Consider the following 21,056-nt stretch of genomic DNA (forward strand, 5'->3'; position numbering starts at 1 on the left):
TCACAGCTTGATTCAAAACGATTTTCAGGTTTTGGGGAATTTTGGCTACTAAAGCTTCACGTTGAATGGAGCAGGGAGTAAATTTAGTTTCAACTGTGACTTTCTTTATTTGGGAAACAACACCCAAATGTTTTCCTGTTAAAGCCCAAGCTCCGTCACTGAATACGGCAATGCACTTATTCCAAGGAATATCATTCTAAAACATAAAATTGTCAATTAGTTTGAAAATTTCATTTGCAGTTTCTCTATCATGAAGACATTCACAAAATAAATATTCTTCAGCAATTAATTTATCTTCTTCAAAACATATGTAAACTAATAATTGAACATTAAAAAAATGTATGTACACTAAAGATTCAACATTGAGTTTGTTATATCAGTACTTTCATCCAATTGCAATAAGAAATACTCACTGCATTTTACTTCTTGATTAAACATCTTTTTTATGGAATTTGCTATTTCATGAATTTGTCGACTTACTGTATCATTTGATAACTGAATATAGTTCATTAGCCGCTTTCAAATAAGTTCATTAGCCGCTTTTTCATTGAGTATGTTAAAAAAGTGCCTTTAACTGATGGTAATATAAAGGTTTTCTTCAATAGTGTGAGCCTTCCCAATCTTGGCAATTCTTAGGCTTACTAGGTAACTAGTTTCCAAAGCTTTTTCACTTGAAGTAACAAAACATTTCATTACATGTTTACTATTTTTGTACTCATAATTTCCTCTTAAAATATTCTTCAGATTTATCTTTTCAACCTTTTTACTTTTCAACAAACTCCAAAGTTTTTGTTTCATGGTTTGGCAAGAAAAAGAATTATTTACACACTGGTTGTAACTTGGAGAGAATCAAATGACTTCATTCATATTGAAATGTTTTTATATACATATTAACCTGAAATTTCCAAAGTTTTTGTTTCTTGGTTTAGCAACAAGAAAATTATTTACGAATTAGTTGTTGCTTGGAAAGAATGAACGACTTCATTCACAGTGAAATGCTTTTATGGACTTTCTTTTTAGGTGTATATAAAACTCGTAAAATTTGCTTGGTTGCAGGTAGCAACTTTGTATACATTACATTTAATTAATAGTTCATTTTATTTTCAGTTTTTTAATACATAAAACTTATAAATATTTCTTTGGCCATAGCCTGCTCATCTGGCGGGTTTGTTCATTAGCTTTAACATAAAACCTGCATTAACAGTATTGCATGTTCATGGGAGGATGTGGCTACAAATAATTTTAAGAATGCTTTTTTATAATTTATAGCTAGCTATCATATTTTATGATTGGGATGATAATAGCCTGGAATATGAATGTTATCGAATACCACAAGCAAAAGGCAAAAATTTTCCAATAAATGGAATTTGTAAAGAAATGTAGGGAAGTGACAATAAAGGAAGATGTTATAACAGAAGTTTTCCATTGCAATAGCAATGCCCCAGTCATCAATCAGTTAATGGACAGTAAAATTTGTTCTGAAGTTTTATATCTAAAAAATATTGCTGTTGATAGTGAAAAAGGTAACAAAGATATTTTTCAGAATGAAAAGATATTAACTGAAAATTTAACCCTCCCACTGCTTATACCCCAATTTCCACAGGCACCAAAAAAGTACCAAGATTTGCTCATTCTAGAATTTTCACAGGTATGCTCATTTTTCCTATATTTAAAATTGCATCCCACTCCCCCCCCCCCCGCACCTTTTAATCATCGATAATACATTTTCTGGAATATTTAGACATCGAGTTGTGTTTTGGTCAAAAGATGGTGCCACCTAAGCTTTCATATTTACATAGAGTTCACTATTAATTTTGTAAGTGCTTCCACTGCTACTGTTTTTGTTTTTTATATCCAAATATGGCTTGCAGGAAAAGTTCAGCAAATAATAAAAATGTGCTCCTGATGACATTTCTAATATTGAATGTAATTTTAGTTATTTTGAAAACAGCAAAAGCAAAATTCATCTCCAGATAGTGATGAATATGAAAATGATTCAATAACCATAAAAAATGTTCAGCAGTGGTGCAAAATAGATATGAGAAACATTGTCCCAACTTCTCCTTCATTTTTCTCTTTTTTTGGTAATCCAGGAATAACAGTGAGTATGACGAATAATGCAACTATTTTGGATTATTTTGAGCTCTGGAACATGTGGTACACCTGGATGACAAAGTTCTACTCTCAACCCTTTGAGATTTAATACCTGTCATTTTACAAGTCTGCTAATCCCATTAAAAAAATGCCTCAGGCAGAGTGCTGTTTAAAGCTTTAAAAAAAAAAAAAAAAAAAAAAAAGGTGCAACAGCAAAAAGTACTTGCAAGGAAATATGAATTTGGTGCAAAGAATAAATATAAAGTAAGTCTGCCGAGAGTCTAGTTTTAAAACTTACCCCATAAAACTTAATTTCTAGCACAATTTGTATTGTAAAATATTGAATATTTATATATTCAATATTTCATTAGTATACATATCTTACTTTGCATTCTATAAAGTAAATCTTAATTTAATTAATTAAGATTTAAAGATTTATTTATAGAATTTTTGTCTATATATGACTCTTAACACTGATTTTTATGAACATCTGTTATTATGCAAGATATCAATATTAAAAAAATAACTTGGTTTCAAAAATATCCTATATTAAATAACTGTAAGTTTGAAATATGTAACAAAGAAAAACTTAATACGATTTTGATAAAAAAATTAAGCAGTCAGAAGTTAATGGAAGTTCTCAGTACGGCAATCTCAGATGAATTTCAACAATCAGAATTTGAAGTTGAATAAGATATCATGGATAGAAATCCATAAAATTAAAGAACAGCACTAAAAATGAACTGTCAAATTCTCAGATTCCAGTCTGGACTTTTTCTACATTTATGTGCTAACCTGCAATATTGACAAAAAGTATTTATGTTGCAACCCAGGGTATGTGCATTGCACAGATATGTTTGAGTATACATGGATTTGAAACTTTTGAAATTTAATGGTCATTCTCATTAGTATCGCTTTTTAGAATGAGCAAATTTGTTTTTGTCATTACAAATCAAAATGAAACAGTGGTTCACCTTCTTTTATTTTCATTACTTTAGAGTGTATTTTCATACCTTTACTTTAGAGTTTCAGCTATTCTTTAGCAGTCATGATCACAGCTGATGTGCAATGCTGGAGTTGTAAGTGATGCCAAATTTGCATACTTCTCTGTCATTTTTTTTAGTAAAACAGATATATTTTTATATAGGTAGAACAAAAGTGAAAAAAAAAAAAAAAAAAGAAAAAAAAATTTTTACAAAAGGATTTCTTGAAGAAGCTGTTTTATTTTTTAATGAATATATAAAAATAGTCGCCACATTATGCATTGTTGAAATATGCATAAAGAAACACAAATATTTCTCTCCAAAATCAGCATTTAACGTAGAAAGTTCTCCACAAAGGCATCCCTCCTCTTCGACAGATATCCCTAGTGTGCTTTGATATAATCAACAAAACCAAGCCTCCAAAATCGGCAACACATTCATGAATGCTCTCCATAGTTAGAAAAAATTTTGAGATTTTTCATTGGAGCTGCAGATAATCAGAAAATGCCTCATTTTATTTTGCAACTAGTCAAAGTAAGGTTCTTTGTGAATACATCTTTGTGTGTCAAAATACATCAAAATAGCATAACTGCATTTGAAATGAACTGATAAATACTTTTAATACTTACTTCAGTTTATCTTTCTGCAACCTTACTGAAACTCATCATCAGAACTAAGTAATAATATTTTCTCTCCATATTTTGGTGGAGCTGGCACAACCTGAACCTTAGTGTTATTACCCAGTTGTTTATTATCAGTATTTTGCTCTTCAACACCATTTGCTCCATTATCACTCCTCATTCCTGGTAATGGTGGTGGAGGAGCAGTATACTGAGTATACTGCTGATATTGAGGATGGAAGTTATGGATAGCATCATTCATTATATCTTTGGGATTCATAGTTTCCTAAAAAAAAAAAAAAAAAAAAAAAAAAAAACACTTTAATCAATATGCCAGAAATTATTTAATCAATATGCCAGAAATTATGCATAAAAAAATGAAGAATAATGTGTTACATGGTCAAATATATTAAAGATTTAAAAAATCACAATAAAACAAAACAGGGTTTTCAGAATCAGTTCAAATAGAATGTCTCATAAGCATTCCCTTCTTTAATTTAAGCAGCTCAGGGAGCAAATACAGATGGGAAGAATTTTCATCCCTAATTAAAAATCTATGCATAGCTGTCAACTTTGAACTAAACCAAGAAGGTTCTTGTGTAACAGCCAGGAGATTCTGAGAGGTCACGCTACAATGTTCTTTGGCTAATTTCAATTTGTAATTTTTTTTACACTGAGAAATCCTGAGTAATGAAAAAAAAAAAAAAAAAAGCTTTTATCATTTTTAAATGCAATTAAAAATAAAGTCTCATAATTAATGTGTATACTATGGTGTGAGTAAACTTAGTAATGTATTATTTATTGATGTGAAATAAATTAAATACATATACTAACCAATTAAACATTTGTTTAATCTTTATAATACGTTCTATAAATATCTATAAATTAACAATTTAGACCAAATAAAATTTAAAAGAAAAAATTATTGCCAGGAAACCTTTTCCTCAATAACGGCTAAAAATCAAAAAAACAAAAGATTCGATGATCTACCAACACACCAGGAGATGTGATGAAAAGCCAGAAGAATTGGCAACTATTTCTACAACTTAAAAGTTACAAAAAGTCAAAAATGATAAAGCATCTGAAGAACACCGAGATTGTGCCATAACAATTCTAAGAAAATTATTCTCCCTCCTTAATTTGTACTTTTTAACTTTCAAAATCTGTTACACACTGATAACTTTCTCTTTTTTGCCTTTAAAATCACATCTTCTTTGGTAATTTCACGAAGTTTTCATGCACTGTTATTAAAATTTATTAGACACTAAAATCTCCTAAAATAAACAGACTTAAAATTATGCATATTAGTGTTGAAACTACTAAATAAAGATGATTTTAGTTCTTATGTGCTTAATATTAATCAATTCCTTCTAAAAATGAATAGTTTTAACAATGTTTAAAATTGTTAAAGGCATGATAATTTAAATATGGTAAATACAGAAAGTAAAATGTAGTATTAAAAAGCACCATTCTATAACTATAATAATGGCACAAATATTCATAAAAATCAACAGCTGGTTACATTATAAATTAATTGTACCATACATGCCCACATTAGATAATTCAAACTATAAAGATTCAAATTATTAAGAACTGTTGTATATTACTTTTAAATTACTCAGCTAATTAAACAATTACAGAAGAATTAAATTTGAAATTCCTTCAAATTCAGATCTTATTCCTTTTTAAATGACAGCACTCTGAGAACAGCCTATTTGAAAGACCACAAGGAAGGCAAGGATCTTACATTTCATGTAAGGACAACATTTACTATATCATATGGATGAAAAATGCACAGTAATATAATAAAATGATTTAAAACTTTGAAAAGACTCAGTTAAAAATATTTTTAAGTTTCCCACCACCACAAATATTGTCCGTGCAAACAGTTTGTGTTGGTGTGTTTAATCATATTTTGTCAAATGATTTTTGACATTTGAAAGAAAAAGACTTGCTTTTAAAATACTGTGTGGTAAGTAAAAAATATATCATTATCATTAAATAGAAAGTTTCTGAAATGGAACTATCATGCTACCAGATTAGAACAATCATTTACTTCCAGTTCTGTTCCAAAAAGTCAGCTACAGAATGTCACCAAAACATGTGTACAGCTTCAGGCACTAATGTTGTATCATATAACACTGTGAAGATTTAGCACCGAAAGTTCAAAAACAAAGACTATGACATTCAAGAAACAGAGACCCCTGGCCAGCCTACTGATGTTGATGAGGCCTGCCTGCAAAAACATGGGGAAGATCAATATGTAACCACTTAACCCTCTGACACGCGTGATATTATTTTTATAATTTTTTTAACTAAAAAAACTCTAGAAATTGAATATTATGATCCTACAGACAAATTTTGTATGAAAAAAAATCTACTCTTGCCCATTGTTCTGTGGATGGTGGTCGCACCAGCATGCGTCTAGGACTCTGAAACTTACTGAGGTAGTAGGGGGAAAATCTTACCTTTCTCCGTAAATGACGAAGTTTACGAATTCTAAAAAAATGTATGTAAGAATTGCATCATATAAAATTTTTTTGCATTATTTTACAAAGTAAATTGTCAGAAAAAATTTAAAAATCAACATTTATGTAATTTTTCTATAGCAGTGAAAATATAAGTACCTGCATAATAAGGATGTTTGGATAAATGGATAAAAAAAAAAATAAAAAAACTCTAAAATAAGGATAAAAAAAAATCTCAGTGGTTTTTTTTTTTTTTTTTTTTTTTCTTCTTTTTTCTTTTCTTTTTTTTTTTTTTTTTTATTTCATTTCAATTTGCAACACTGTTCAAAGCACGTTTTGTCTTTCTGGCACATGCATAGACCCACATTGCACGTTTCGCACATGTATCTTGTTCTATGAGGTTTCTTCCTTGTGCTACAAAATGCACACTGCCTGGATCTAAATTACACTGTTATATGTCCAGCATTATTCAGTTTCTTTTCCTCTGAAACATGAAATTTGTGGCCTTTTATGTTAATGGGGGGGGGGGCTTTGTGTTTTTGGCTTTGGTACGGATCGTTCGTTTCCCATTCATACTTATTCATTTCTCGTGCCAAAATATTTTTAATTTAAATAAAACTTTACACATGATTTCTATTTTTAATTATAGCAAAGTATATTTACATTAAATTTAGACCACAGGAAATAATTTATAAAATCACAATACTAGCTTCGGGAGCAAGTGTATTGAGGTCAGAATCTCTGGAAAAGAAAGACCTTTTTACTGGGCAGGTGCATGTATTGTTTAGTAATAAAATAACTCTGTGGTTTCAAAGCCAGTTATCTATATTCGGGTAAAAATAAACATTCGTATTTGAAAAGCAAGCAAACACCATTGTGAAGAGCAGTGGTTTCAAGGCGTGACCACCGAGCCTCTGAGGATTGTGTTGTGACACAATGCTCTAATAATGCAGTGGTTGCACCCTGAAACCACAAAGCAAATGTCATACATATAGAAAGGGTTTTTTTATATATGCAGTTTAATTATTGCAATTTTTTATTGTTTACGATAGAAATCATGATGTGCGATGAATAACTTTTGAAATTTAAAGTTGTTTATATTAATAAAAGGCGGTTATTTTGTCTCGTTGAAAACGAATTTTAAAGGGCACCCGCTTTGAAGTACTAAGACCTAAAACATGTATAATTCTGCAGTCATTTTGTGTTATTTAGAGGTAAAAGATCAGTAATCAATTGATTTTCACTCAAAAATTTCGGAAATTAGAGGAGCAAAAAATTCAAAAATTGGTGGTTTCAGGGCACGACCACTGCACGTCAAAGGGTTAAGAGCTTGCTAAGGAGTTAGAATTTAGTGCCATGTCTATTAGTTGCGCTGTGCATCGCATAAACTTGACATACAACTTAAATTGCTGGGTCCTGCATGAGCTGACTCAAGCAGATATGAACAGACATGTTCAGGCCTGCATTACTCTGCTTGAATATCAACAGAAGGACAAAATTCTAGGCCAGATGGTCACTTGTAGTGAAAAGTGGATTTACATCAACACAGGCCCAAAAGAGGGTTGGTTTGTGGCCAACTGTCGACAGCATCGCAACTTGACTAACAAAACGATCATGCTTTGTATCTGGTGGGATTACTGTGGTATTATCCACAAATAGTATCTGGAAAAAGATAAAACAATTGACAAGGTGTACAGCGGGATGCCAGTCTGTATTAATGCTGCTCTCAAGGAGAAATGTCAAACAGAGTTTCGGCACGAAAAGAAAATGTTCCATCAAGATACTGTAAAACCTCATGTGTCTACATTCACCAACCTGGACTCTGTACAAACTTGAATGGGATCCTTTGCTACACCCACCATATAGCCCTGATATCACTCTCGGACTTCTACCTCTTTTCACATCTGCAGCTACATCCTGCTGGCGCTATCTTCCATTCTGCACAGGAAGCAAAATGAGATTGATCTGTTTTCAGACTTCGCAGCCAACAAGTTTCTGGGCTGAAGACTTATCACCTACTACTAAAACGTTGGCAGAAAAACATAGATATGGGTGGGGATTACTAACCGTATCCCCACCCATATCTATGTTTAATATATATAATAGGTACTCTTTCATTTTTTTTTAATTAACTTTACTGCAAACATTTTTTGGCAGAAAACTTTCATTACAACCAGATACGTGCATATTTGTGTAAAGATAATTTCATCAAACCTTTAAGCTGCTTGATATACTCTGCATTGTCACAGATCTTCCATAGCCATCCGTCGGAAAACCAGTCATATACACATTATGGGGAAAGGCACATCTGAGGGCCAAGGATGCAAAGAACATTTCGATACATATCAAAAAATTCTGGTAACCTGCTGACACAGTGCCAGCACTTGCTGTGGGTAAACCACGATTAGAGTATATTGGTGATATAACACCTCCTTTCTCCAATATAGCGAGAACAACACCTGAGAAATAAAAACATATTTTAAGAATTTTTAAATAATTAATTTGACAGAGTACAAATTTACCTATATTTTACGACATCAAAATCAAGCCCAGAATAAAAAAAATGTGCCCAAAAGACAAGACACAAGTCAAACATATTATGCAATAAAAAGCATTTGTTTAACAGACAGAAATAACTACAGTATAATAAAAGCATTTGGAACTTAAGAACCTGACACTCAAATGATCTAAATAATTTTTTCATTCTTTTAAGCTAAGTAAAATAAGCTTTTTGTAAATTTATATGAGAATATACACTGGTGTGCAAAAATTAAGGACGAGACGGTTTTTTTAATATAACTTTGTACAAAAGCTTTCCACTGCAACACATTTAATACCGTAAGATCCCCAATACGTAAGGACATGAGTAATGTAAGCAACACTTACTAAAAGAGAAATCAGAGGGATAAAAAGAAGCTTTATTCAAAAAGTAGCATGGAGCGCAATGCGACTGACGGCCGAAACATCCCTGTGATGGGTGTCCAGCAAGAAACATTTAATAGGGGATATGATCTCCCCTGACTGCTAGGCAGTTTTCACAGCATCCTGCCCATGCTGAGAATGAGGGTGTCAATGAGTTGTTGAGGCATTGCTGCCCATTCGTCTAGCAGCGCGAATCAAAGCTCCGGAATCGTTGCTGGTGGTAAGGTACGAGCTGCGAAGCGTCTGCCTAGAAAATCCCATACATGCTCGATGGGATTGAGATCCGGAGATCGTGCCTGCCAATCCATACGTTCAATATCCTCACTCTCTAAGAGCTGTCTGCAGCTACTGTGCGATAACATGCTGCTTGTCGTCCATGAAAAGGAACTGCGGACCCATAGCGCCTCTAAAAAGACGCACATATGGAAGAAGAATCTCGTTACAATAACGGGTCCCATTGACTGAACCTGCGTTGAAGATGTGAAGGTCTACCAAGCATGATGCCTCCCCAAACGAGAACACCGCCACCTCCATACCTGTCCCTTTCAATGATGTTCGAGGGATGATTGCGGCTTCGCCGCTCTCTCCAGATGAGTATGTGATGAGAATCGCTACTCAGACTGAATCTGCTCTCATCTGTAAAGAGTACTCGTCCCCATTCATTGTCCCTCCAATTCCAGTGTTCCTGGCACCACAGAGAACGCCTTCTCCGATGGGCAGGCGTTAACACCGTACAGGGTGCCGTGCAAACAGACCACCACCGTGCAGTCTTCTGGCCACGGTAAAACGCGATATCGGTCGTCCAGTCGCCTGTGTCGTGTGTCTAGGGATTTTTCCCGCTGTCTGGTGCCTGTTTCTTCTGGCCTGTAAGGCAATATACCGGTCATCTGCGGGTGTGGTTCCTCATGGACGACCACTACTAAACCCCCGGATAGCTGTTCCTGTAGTTTGAAATTGTCTCCAAAGTCGTGAAACGACGCTGTGAGCAATTCCGAACTCTGCATCCACACTTGTCACACTGCGGCCTTCCTCCAACTTCCCAATGATTCGACCTCGGGTAAAAGCATCCAGATGTCGTCTAACAGATTGATTATTCGCCATTTCTCGCTCAGACAGCAACTCGGTGTGATTTTAACTGCTATACGGCGTGCAATCTCTTTGCCAGAAATACTGATCTTACACCGACAACATGCTTTATACTACTCAGACACTCCCCCATTACGTCTACCTGCATATCTGCGCATGTGCTACCGTACATCACCTTACTTAATCTCTTGATTGGTCTTTCTGTCCGCTCTGCCTCTTCATTCAGCTGATATGCTAATTTTTCGACTTCGTCCTTAATTTTTGCACACCAGTGTATTTATAATTATTACACTTTTTTAAACAATAAAAAAGTATATTAAACTACAATACATTTTTTAAGAAATTGTTTATTTAAATGAATGCATACAGCATGCAGTTTAAACAATAATACACAATTAAGCTTCCCCTCCCAATCATAATAATCTTATGTATACGTGCAAAAATTTAATAGAATAATATTATGATGTTTATATCAATAAAAATAATTTTACGTAACTCAAATATATTCAGTATCGTATTCTAGTCCAGTGATTCTCAATCGATGGTACACAAGAGAAAAATAGGTGGTACACAAAAAAACAAAGTATTTTTTACTGTTAAATTCAAAAATTAAACACCCCAACCTCCTTATGTTTTTTCTCTAACACTCTTAAAATTATGCGATCTGAGCTTTGTTAAGGGTCAATAGTTACTAGCTCTTAGACTTTAACAATAATCCACAAAATAATCTGTTTTTATTTTCACAAATATTCTTTTAGCCACTTTCATAACAAAATTTGTCATGATGTTTTTTGAAAAGGAGTACTAGAAATGTACGTTGTATTTCAGATGTTCCACATCCTATGCATTCCGGAGTTTTTTTCTCAAATAAAGAAAGTAGCACCAGAAACTACATTTACACACTGTTCCAGTCATCATGAATCTTTGGTAGATAAAACAATGACTAAAAACTTGAAAATCATTTTTCAATCAAGCTGCGAAAATTGTTAATTTCATTAAAAGCCAAGCTTTAAATTCAAGAATACTTACGATTTTACGCCAAAGAGACAGGCAATGAAGATGGATTGCTTTTGTAACATTCTGAAATAAGGTGCTTATCCAAAGATTTAAATCGTCTTTTTAAACTTCTATCAGAAATTCAAATTTTCCTCTGTGATTCAAAATTTGAATTTCGAAATTGTTTATTTAGTGAATGTTGTTCGTGAATTTAGCATACTTAGCAGATATTTTTAGTTGAATTAATTAAATTTAGGATTACATAAATAAAGTGTTAATTTGTTTACTATTAAGAGATAAAATAAATGGAATAATAAAAAAAAACTTGAGCTAATAATCAAAGAATTGAATAATAATATTTTAAGCTTTAACTTTTAGAAAGTTTCCTACCTGAAAATAATCTGAAAATAAATGAAGAATCAACATTAGAAAATCGTTGTTTTTCATTGATAAATAATTTTAACATATATTTTCCCAAGGGTTATGAAAAAAAAAATTGGATTAAAAATTCATTTTCTTCAAATGTGCCTGAAAATTAATCTCATGACGAAAAAAAACAATTGATAGAAATTTCCTGAGATCTAACTCTAACGAAAAATTTAAAAATAACGCACTTGTCATCTCTTGGATGAACCAAAAAAAAAAAAAAAATTCAAAGGCATTCCAAATAAAGCTATTAAATTTTTATTACTTTTCTGCACAACCTATTTGTGTGAACAAGATTTTCTTTCGTGTTATATTTGAAAAATAAATACAGAACAAAATTAAAAGTTGGTCCTAATTTATGGTTAAATCTAAGTGAAATAAGACCAGACAATAAAGAAATTGATCTCTTGTAAACAGACCGAAATTTCACAGTAAATTTTAGACTTAAGGTATTATAACTTAAATTTTGATAATTAAAATGGTTATTAATTCTTTTAATCTAATATTTTGTGTGTGTGTGTACATATTTAATACAAACAGCCAACAGGTTGTGCGAATAGCAAAATACATATATTACCATTTCTTTTGAGAAATTGAAAAATAATAGCGGTGTTATTGAAATTTTTCAATTTTTGTTTAGATAGTACACTTTAGTCAAAAGTTTGAGAACCGCTGTTCTAGGCAAATAAAATAGCTTAATTTATATAAGAGTGAAAATTAAAACACGGTTGTTTGAATTTAAGGTCAACAAAAATAAAAATTTATTTTAATTGAAACAGGTATGTGTTAAGGCTTCATAGAAATAAAAAGTAATTCCATTGTTAAACTTTGTCAATTCATAGCACATTTAAGACAACTACACTTTTTAAATATATGAATGGGTTGCAGTTTTAACTTTTTCAGCAGAAAGTAAAAAATCAGGTCATCTCATCTCGAAACGTCACTTTCAATTAAAGACTTCTCTTACTAGTAGCTAGAAATGAGCAATTACATTAATTTTTAATGTGGTTATTAATTACATTTACTTCATACTGCCATTTTCATTTTCAGTCATCTCTAAATAATTTCTGTATTTAATTTGCACATTACTTAGAACATTTTCATTTTTGCTACCTTTATATAAAGATTAATAATATATATATATATGTGTGTGTGTGTGTGTGTAAGATAAATATGTAACTATAAATTATAAATTGGCAATAGTCCTTAATTTCTCTTTTTAATTTGGGTATGTCCCCTCTCTATTCTAAAAACATTAATAACTTTTTCTGGACTGTGTCTTACATACATATGACATAACACTAATGATACAGCTAAGCTAGAACTTAAACCGAAACTTACTCTTTTATTTAAATGGAGAATGACGCACCCATAATAAGAATAGATGTAGGAAGCATACAGTAAATCCAGAATGAAGGATAAACTTGGAAATCATATATATACACATGAAATAAGATGCAGTCGTAACAAATTTAAATCTTATTTCTTTTATTGCAGTTAAACATTTTGTGGCTGCGAACACTTAGCAGATTAATCGTGCCAGTTCTAGAACAGTTACATTTCTGATTTTGCTACAATAGGAAGAAATGCAACAAAACGTGTCTAAGTGAGAACAAAGGTAGAAGAAAACTATCCAGTACAGCAGCTTATTAAGAGAAAGCTTCAGTTTAAATTCCAAATTAGCACATCATCAGCATTATTAAGTCATATGTATGTTTTGATCTAGAAATAACACAGTCCAAAAAAAAATTATTACTACTCTTAGAATAGAGAGAAATACCCAAATTAAAAAGATGATTTCAGGGCTATTCCTAATTTAAATTATAATTCATAGTTCCATATTTTCTTAAAAAGATGATTTCAGGGCTATTCCTAATTTAAATTATAATTCATAATTCCATATTTTCTATCTTACATATAAAGACTTGTATACATAATTTATTAAATAAATTACTATATTATTTAGTGTCATTGTAATTCTTTATATCTAAAACAAAAGTTATAATAATCAACAACTATACAGTCAACTTTCACAGAAATTTTGTATAATAAAATTCTGACATTCATAGGAGCTAAACAGTTTTCACAAATAATAAAATACAGTTTTAGTTCATATGAACTGAGAATTGTATTTTATTACTGGCAGTGTAACTGGGATTGTAACTAATTTTATTACTTGCAACACCAACTTTTGCCAAGACTTCTTTTACTACAGAAAATGACTGTTAATTATTTCATAGCAGTTAATTGATTTTAAGAAATTGAAATACCTTGCCAGAATGAAAGGAAAATAACAGATTTTATTGTACAGAATTTCCAAACTGGTTCATAAGGGCTCAACAGTTCTTTTGTAGCAAAGTAAAACAATACAAGTCCATAAAGTGCCAAAGTAATACTTATATTATAGATGATTGTAATGTACAGATAACCACTATCAGGCCTGAAAAAAATAGAAGACAATTTAACATACAACAGTTAAACCTTTTTATCTTTCACATATATAAATTATCAAAAGTGATCATATTTATTATAAAAAGTAAAATTTTGAAAACATTATAATCATTTTATTAAATTAACAATTGAAATGAAAATAATGTTGTTCATTTATTTGTTGAGCAAATATGTAAATACACTTAAAATCTAATTTCAAAACTAAAACAAACTTTAAAAACATTAAACTGAAAAATAAAGCAAGTAATTTTCCCTAACCTTTTTAACTAGTGCTTGGATATTTTTTGGATACATGAAAAGACGGGACTTGTGTAATTCAGTGCTGTACCCTTTTTAATGAAATCATTTTCTACTTGCAATATTAGTTTTTAAATGCAAAATTAGATATAGTCTCTCAATAAGTATATTTACTTCATAAAGGAATAGAAAATGAAAGAAATAATAATCTAGACTAACTCTTTGAAAGAGATAAGTGATTAAGCTAAAGGATATCAAACTTGATAGTTCACCTTGCCTTCCCAGCTGCAAAAACAAAGGAAAAAGACCTGCTCACTATACCAGTCATATTGCAGATTGCAATCCAATTAACTCTTACATTAACCAGCCCAATCCTGAAGGGTTAATTTTCAGACAGGGATAAAATAATTGTATGTGTTTTAATAAAGGATAATGAACATTTAAATGCCAAACATTGAGTATGTTTTATAAAGTGATTTTATGCAACAATATCACATTAATTCATATTTTATGAGGTAATATAATAGAAAAATTGTACAAATGACAATGAAGAAATACTACGTTATATGTTATTAAGTAATTTGCCAGCATTCCATTTACAACTTTTTGGAGACTTAAATATTAGGATTATTATATGTAATACTGGGGTATGCCATATTCCCTCTTAATGTATGAAGTATATAACACTATTATTTTGCTAAATTATACCTTCATATTATTTCAATGTTCACATAATGTTAGAAATTAAACGGATTCTTTATGGATAACTCAATAGACTCTAATGTTAAATACTGAGTACCGGGTCTACTTATTCCCACTGAGTTATTGAATTAATTCTTTTGTTAATTGATTCTTTGGGGTTCATTTTCTATTACCTTTATCAAGGCTAAAAATGCTGTCTAACCAGAAAAACTAAACGATGTAACAGATTTTGCTTATTTTCCCTCCAAACTTCAAAATCAAAAAATTGTAAAATTATCCAAGATACTAAAAGACTTCATAATCTTTTGGACAATATAAAATCAGCATTTGAAAGAATTTTGAGATTGTTTGCTCACAAGCTGATCTTCTTGTAATTGGACAACAAAGGCAAATGGAATTTATGCTACAGTCTTTAATGGATTTTAAACAACTTGTTGAAGACAGGACTTTTACAGCAGATGATCTAACTTATCAAGCGACAAATACCGATTCCATTTCAATACATCGTAAAGATAAATTTTCTCAAACAAATTCAATAGCGGTCTCAGACACATTCAAATTGATTATACATTTTTGGACTCACAGTCCATTAATAAAATTAAAGAGACTCAGAGGGACATAATTGGCAGAAAAGATAAAATTTCACAGACACTTAGCCCAATAAGGGAAATTTCTTTGACAGAAGATACAAGAAAGATTGCATTTAAGGACAATTTGTCTATGATTAGTAATTCTTTCAAATGCCATTTGGATAATGTTATCATTGTCTCCTTATCACAACCAGTCAATACTTTAGCTGACTTTAGCTGATTTTCAATCTAAGTTAGCTAAAATTGATGTTTCAAATACAGGAATTTGCATTACAAATGTGCATTTTAACTTGTTTGACGGATCTTCTCACAGGTTGTGATACACCGTAGCATTAAGAACATATTAAAGATTTGATATCATCTTCTTCAAATGCCAATATTTTGTCATGAATACCCAGATTGCATATGAATAGAATTATTTTATTTGGAGTTCCTGTTAATGTGAATAAGACTGCGATCGAATATGCTTTTACAGCGGACCTGCCGAGAGATACTAATTTATACTTAAATTTTGTCCCAAGTTTTAAATGTACAGATAATAGTAAGAATTTCATTCTACAAATAGGCAAACGGTCTTTGGCATTACTGGGACATAAGGATCGTGTTTATGTTGAATTCAATTCTTGCAGTTTTCGTAAATATATTTGAATTTTAAGATGTTATGGTTGCCAGGCTTTTGGCCACCATATTCAAAATAGTACAAATTCTTTATTTTACACTCACTGCACTCACACAAATGATAATTTAGTTACAAACTATAAAGAGGGTCCATCTTGTATTAACTGTTTAAGATCAAATTTGGAAATGCACACGCAATACAGCATTTGTCACACTTCTAATTTTTATGTTTGCCCTGTTTTTTAAAAAGAGTTATGTTCTCAGTTAAGGGCTATGTCTTAAAATGTTATTGCTATATTATTTTTTAGTTTATTTTCTTAGTTTTTGAGAATGATTATATTTGAAACTGGAATACATTAATTACGTGGACATTTATTCTATAATTAAACAAAATTATTTCCTAGATATGGTCTGATTTCTAAAGCTGATTATATTTCATTATAAACAGATTAAGTTCTTTGAAAAAAATTTCACTGCTCTGTTTTTCGTATTAACTATAAATACTGAAATTAGAAAATTTGTTAATTGTTTATTAGTGTTCTGATTTTAAGACTTGAATTTGTGAAAAATGAATTTAAATAGGGGCCCCATTTTTCATGTAATTATAATCCAATTGCCTTGACTGGGATTCAGTTGCGTGGCCATTCCTAACTACTTCAGAACAAAATAAGATTTGGAACAAACATCATTAATTAAATGCAAATTTAAGAATCTATTAAGGAAAATACTTTGTGAAACTTATGAACGAGATGCTAAACATTGAGCAGCACACATTTAACAATTATGTGATCTTTTTAAGAGTGTGCCTTTGAATTAGACAATCCATATTCAATGCACATAAACGACAGATATGTTTTTACTGCAAAATAGAAACTTTGATAAATATGAATATTAATTACAATCGACTGTACTGTATTGAACATATAGACATTGTAATTTAAGAGTATGTTCTGATACTGTTTTAGTTTCAAACAATGAACTTCAGATTTTAGTGACTTTTTGTAGAATCCGACTTTATTGTATTGAACTTACAGACTTTGTAATTTAAGAATATGTTCTGAAATCGTTTTAATTTTAAACAATGAACTCAAGAGTTACTTTTTGGACATTGAAAGAACAAAGTAACACACGAATTTTAGAAACAACTTAAAGGTTTCTAATAACTTTCAAACTTGTATTTATATATATATATGGTTGAAGGCAGCAATTGTAATTGCCTAGCAAGTGCATGCAAATTTTGATTATGCAAAATATCATTTGTACATATGTCACAAAGATGTCATTCATACATATTCTTTGATTTTTGTTACAACTTACATCTGTAACAAAAATCAAAGAATATGTATCAAAAGACATAACAATTTTTGTTACAATTTTTATTGAGTGCAAAGATGTCATTGATACATATTCTTTGATTTTTGTTACAATTTACTTTGGCTGATACAAAATAAATGTCACTGATCTAGCAGTCCACCCTGTTGTGGTGGCTGCTGGTAATAGATTTAATCTTCACTGATCAGGTATTAATTACAATTGGATTCGCCTTAAGATGGAAGCCTGGTTGGTGGCGAACGAACCTACTGAGCCGACGTTATTCTCGCTCTGTATTATGCATACCATTTCAAAATAAATACCACTTTTTGTTCGTTGCTGTCTCTATCCATTTGCAGAGTTTCTGGCCACTTTCTGACTTTCTGGCCACTCCTTCTTGGTGTTGCATTTTCAGTGACAGGTAGTGTAAGACGAAAATTAAAAAATTTGAAAACTGAAGTACCAAGATGTAGAAAAATGCATGGAAATGGTTTGAGTAATGCTGCAATAAAAAAGCTTAGTATGTGGATCATCATTACAAACTTCTCTTTCTGCTATACAGCTACATGCTGAATAATATGTTTAACATAGAGAAACCAAGTTATTTTATCAGTGTTTATCTGATAAAATAGCTTTATTTAAAGAAGAGGAATGCTGTGATGAAAAATAAAACAGCATGTGACTGCAATGTTTGCAGAGCATGCCAGTGATACAGAAAAATTTTCTACCTCTAATAATAAGACAAGCTATAAATCCTTGGTGTTTTGCTAAAATTAAATCATTTCTTATGATGCACTAAAACCTAGATGAATAGAAATTCTCTCTTTCTTTCTTCTTCTTCTTCTTCTTCTTTTTTTTTTTTTTTTTTTTTTATGAGTTAACAAAAACCATGACTGAAAAAAAAAACTCTCTTTTTTCCTTAATGAATGTAATGCTCATTTCAGTCTTCTAAATTGTGCAATGTAATGAATATCCCAAATATTTTCTGTATCCTTCTCCAGTTAATTTCTATTTGTTCCCTTGTTTGACAACCGAGTTCAAATGAAAATATTTATTGACTCTTACCATTTCCTTTTAACTGATCATCATAAGGAACAGTTTCAACAACTATCAAAAGACGATTTTGAAGAATATATAGCACAAATAATTTTACAACTAATTTTGCATTTCCCCTAAAAAATTCTTGGAACTATTCCAAGCTACTCTTATTATGTGAAATTAACTCTATAATGAAAAATAATTTTATAAATAATTACTGGAGATATATAAAAATATTACTCAGTTTTACTTATATGAAATATTAATGAGTAAAACTGAGTGCCTAGAAACTAAAAAACTGCTAAAAAAAAGATACGTAATAAACAGTTAAAAAATGTACCTCCAATCTCCATCAGAATATTTTCCAAAAGGTTGCAGAATTAGAGTAATGACAGACATTAATGGTTTAACAGCACAAAACTGAAGAGTGGCCTAAAGAAATATTCCAACAAAAATTAGATCCATGAAGAGTATAAATTATACAGTTTAATGTTTTATAAATTATATAATCTACCTGTTTACAGAACCTTAAAATGCCAATGGTATAAGTTTTACCGCTGAGGCAACAAGTTCCATACAGTAAACTAGATCTAAAAGATTGAAACAGAAATAATACCAATTAAAAAACCAGATTCTTAAAAGCATATAAAAACATACACATGTAACAAATTTATTTGATACACAAGAATGGGAAATTATGTTTTTAGGTGCAATGTTATAAGAAAGCTCTAATATAAAAGTTTAGTGATATAATATACCATATATATACATGAAAATAAGACATCTCTTGAACATAAGACTCTCCTTACAATTTACGATAAATTATAAAAAAAAAATTAATAAATTTTTTTAATCTGAAGGGTTTCAGATTTTAAATTACACCCAAAGGAGCATTTTTCTAATGTTTTGTGTGTTATCTTTATTTAATAAATATCACGTTCTTTGCACTTAAATCATAAAATTCAGTAAAACAGCAGTGTCGAAAAATAATTTTAAAATGAGCATATCTTTGGAGTTTCTGATACACAGTTCCGCGAGCTGGAGGTAAAAAGGTTTCCCCCCCCCCGGTACAGTGTTGCCATTGCTCGCTTTTAAATTGTTGAGTTTGTTAATCAAAAATTCGTTAAAGTTTTACAAAATATGAAATTGATGATAAAACAAATTCCAAATTTGGGCTTTCAGATGCCCAATATTTGCAGTAGGATTACGTCATTCAAAACTGGATGGCTCTAGGTACCGTTGTTTTATCAGAATGCGAGAAACATACATTCATTTATGCAGATTCTTCATTATTTAATTTTTTCAAATATAATACAGGATGATACCATTTGGTGGCTACGATTTGAAAAGTGATACAGCCTTTAGAAGTTTTCAATGCAAAATCGCAAAACGAAAACAATAGTTCTTCAGGGACAAAGGCCTTTTGGACTAAATGTATGCAAATATTTGATGAAAGCAGCAGTGATTGTAACTAAAATGAAAGACAAGTTACCAACTAAATACAATATTTTATTAAGTATAGAAGGAAAATTTAATATAATCTTACCTATTTGTTTTCAGGTATGGAATGAACCAGTATAGTGAATATATGTTTAAACTGAAATTGTTCAGCTTGACATGGCTACTGTAGTGGCAGTAGTTAAGCAATTTATATATGTAATATGGTTTATAAATAAACCTGCTAAAATACTAAAGTATTAAGACACTCATAATAATACTTTAGTTACAAATTTTTAGATATATGTAAATAATTTTAGTGGAATTTATCAAATTCTAGTTTTCCTTTTATTCTAGTATTCTCTTTTTGCATAAAGTAACATGATAATCTAAGGAAGCAAAGCTTTGCCAGAAAAGTAAGAATACAGGAGCAAGTCTATTTAACATTGAGTGAATGGCTTTTCTCTAAATTCTCGCTAAATTGGTGAGATATGGCAGAGCTGATGATGGTTTTGGCAACTAATTTTTGGCGAGATATCGGCAAAAGTTGCCATTGCGACATTTTGGCCCAATTCCTGTATAACTGTAATGGACACTGTAATTGATGCTATATGTACCTGGCCCTCATATGCCTTCCAGTAACTTTGAGAAGTGAAAGGTGCTAAAAATCTACCAGCAGCTGGGAGAAAAGTACAAAGGACTAGGGAGAACATCAGTTTCTCAGTAGCAGTTGTTTAGTTCAGTTCAACATGAGCTAACAATATTGAGATATCTACGTTAGGAGCTTCACCTTTTTAGATGTGCTTTGCACTGTGCTGTGTTTAACGTTCTCATTAGTTTGAAATATAACTTCTGATTGTGCTCTGTGGTAGAGAAGAGCTGTACAAGTATTTTTGTGAAAAGTTCTGGAACTGTAAAGTGTTTCTTTAGGCAAAATAAATTTTATTAAGCTACCATCAAATCTGTGTGCTGTAATGGGAAGAAAACAGCTTCCCCGATGCTTGAACGTATCTTTTTCTTTCGCAGTCAAAAAAAAAACATTTTCTTTAATCTCATCAAATGAGTTACATATACACC

At 31.0% G+C, this 21,056-nt stretch overlaps 1 protein-coding gene across 5 annotated transcripts in view; it reads right to left on the bottom strand.

Moving 5' to 3' along the window:
* LOC118201222 (transmembrane protein 184B-like) overlaps nucleotides 1–21,056 on the bottom strand; it is a 106,994-nt gene that overhangs the window by 24,533 nt on the left and 61,405 nt on the right. For 4 of the 5 annotated variants that reach the window (XM_035373276.2, XM_085818462.1, XM_035373277.2 and 1 more), the window contains exons 5-9: nucleotides 19,057–19,132; nucleotides 18,883–18,974; nucleotides 13,866–14,035; nucleotides 8,380–8,624; nucleotides 3,707–3,983 (exon numbers count right to left, since the gene is read on the bottom strand). In XM_035373276.2, the coding sequence (XP_035229167.1) occupies nucleotides 3,729–3,983; nucleotides 8,380–8,624; nucleotides 13,866–14,035; nucleotides 18,883–18,974; nucleotides 19,057–19,132 (838 nt within the window). In that variant the 3' untranslated portion in view covers nucleotides 3,707–3,728. Of the gene's footprint in view, nucleotides 1–3,360; nucleotides 3,565–3,706; nucleotides 3,984–8,379; nucleotides 8,625–13,865; nucleotides 14,036–18,882; nucleotides 18,975–19,056; nucleotides 19,133–21,056 lie in introns of those variants that run through there. The other variant, XM_085818463.1, reaches the window with a different exon arrangement.

Source organism: Stegodyphus dumicola, chromosome 6 (genome assembly GCF_044657685.1).
Source record: "Stegodyphus dumicola isolate Sdum_Otavi_A_Nest chromosome 6, ASM4465768v1".
In the NCBI taxonomy this organism is placed as follows: domain Eukaryota; kingdom Metazoa; phylum Arthropoda; class Arachnida; order Araneae; family Eresidae; genus Stegodyphus; species Stegodyphus dumicola.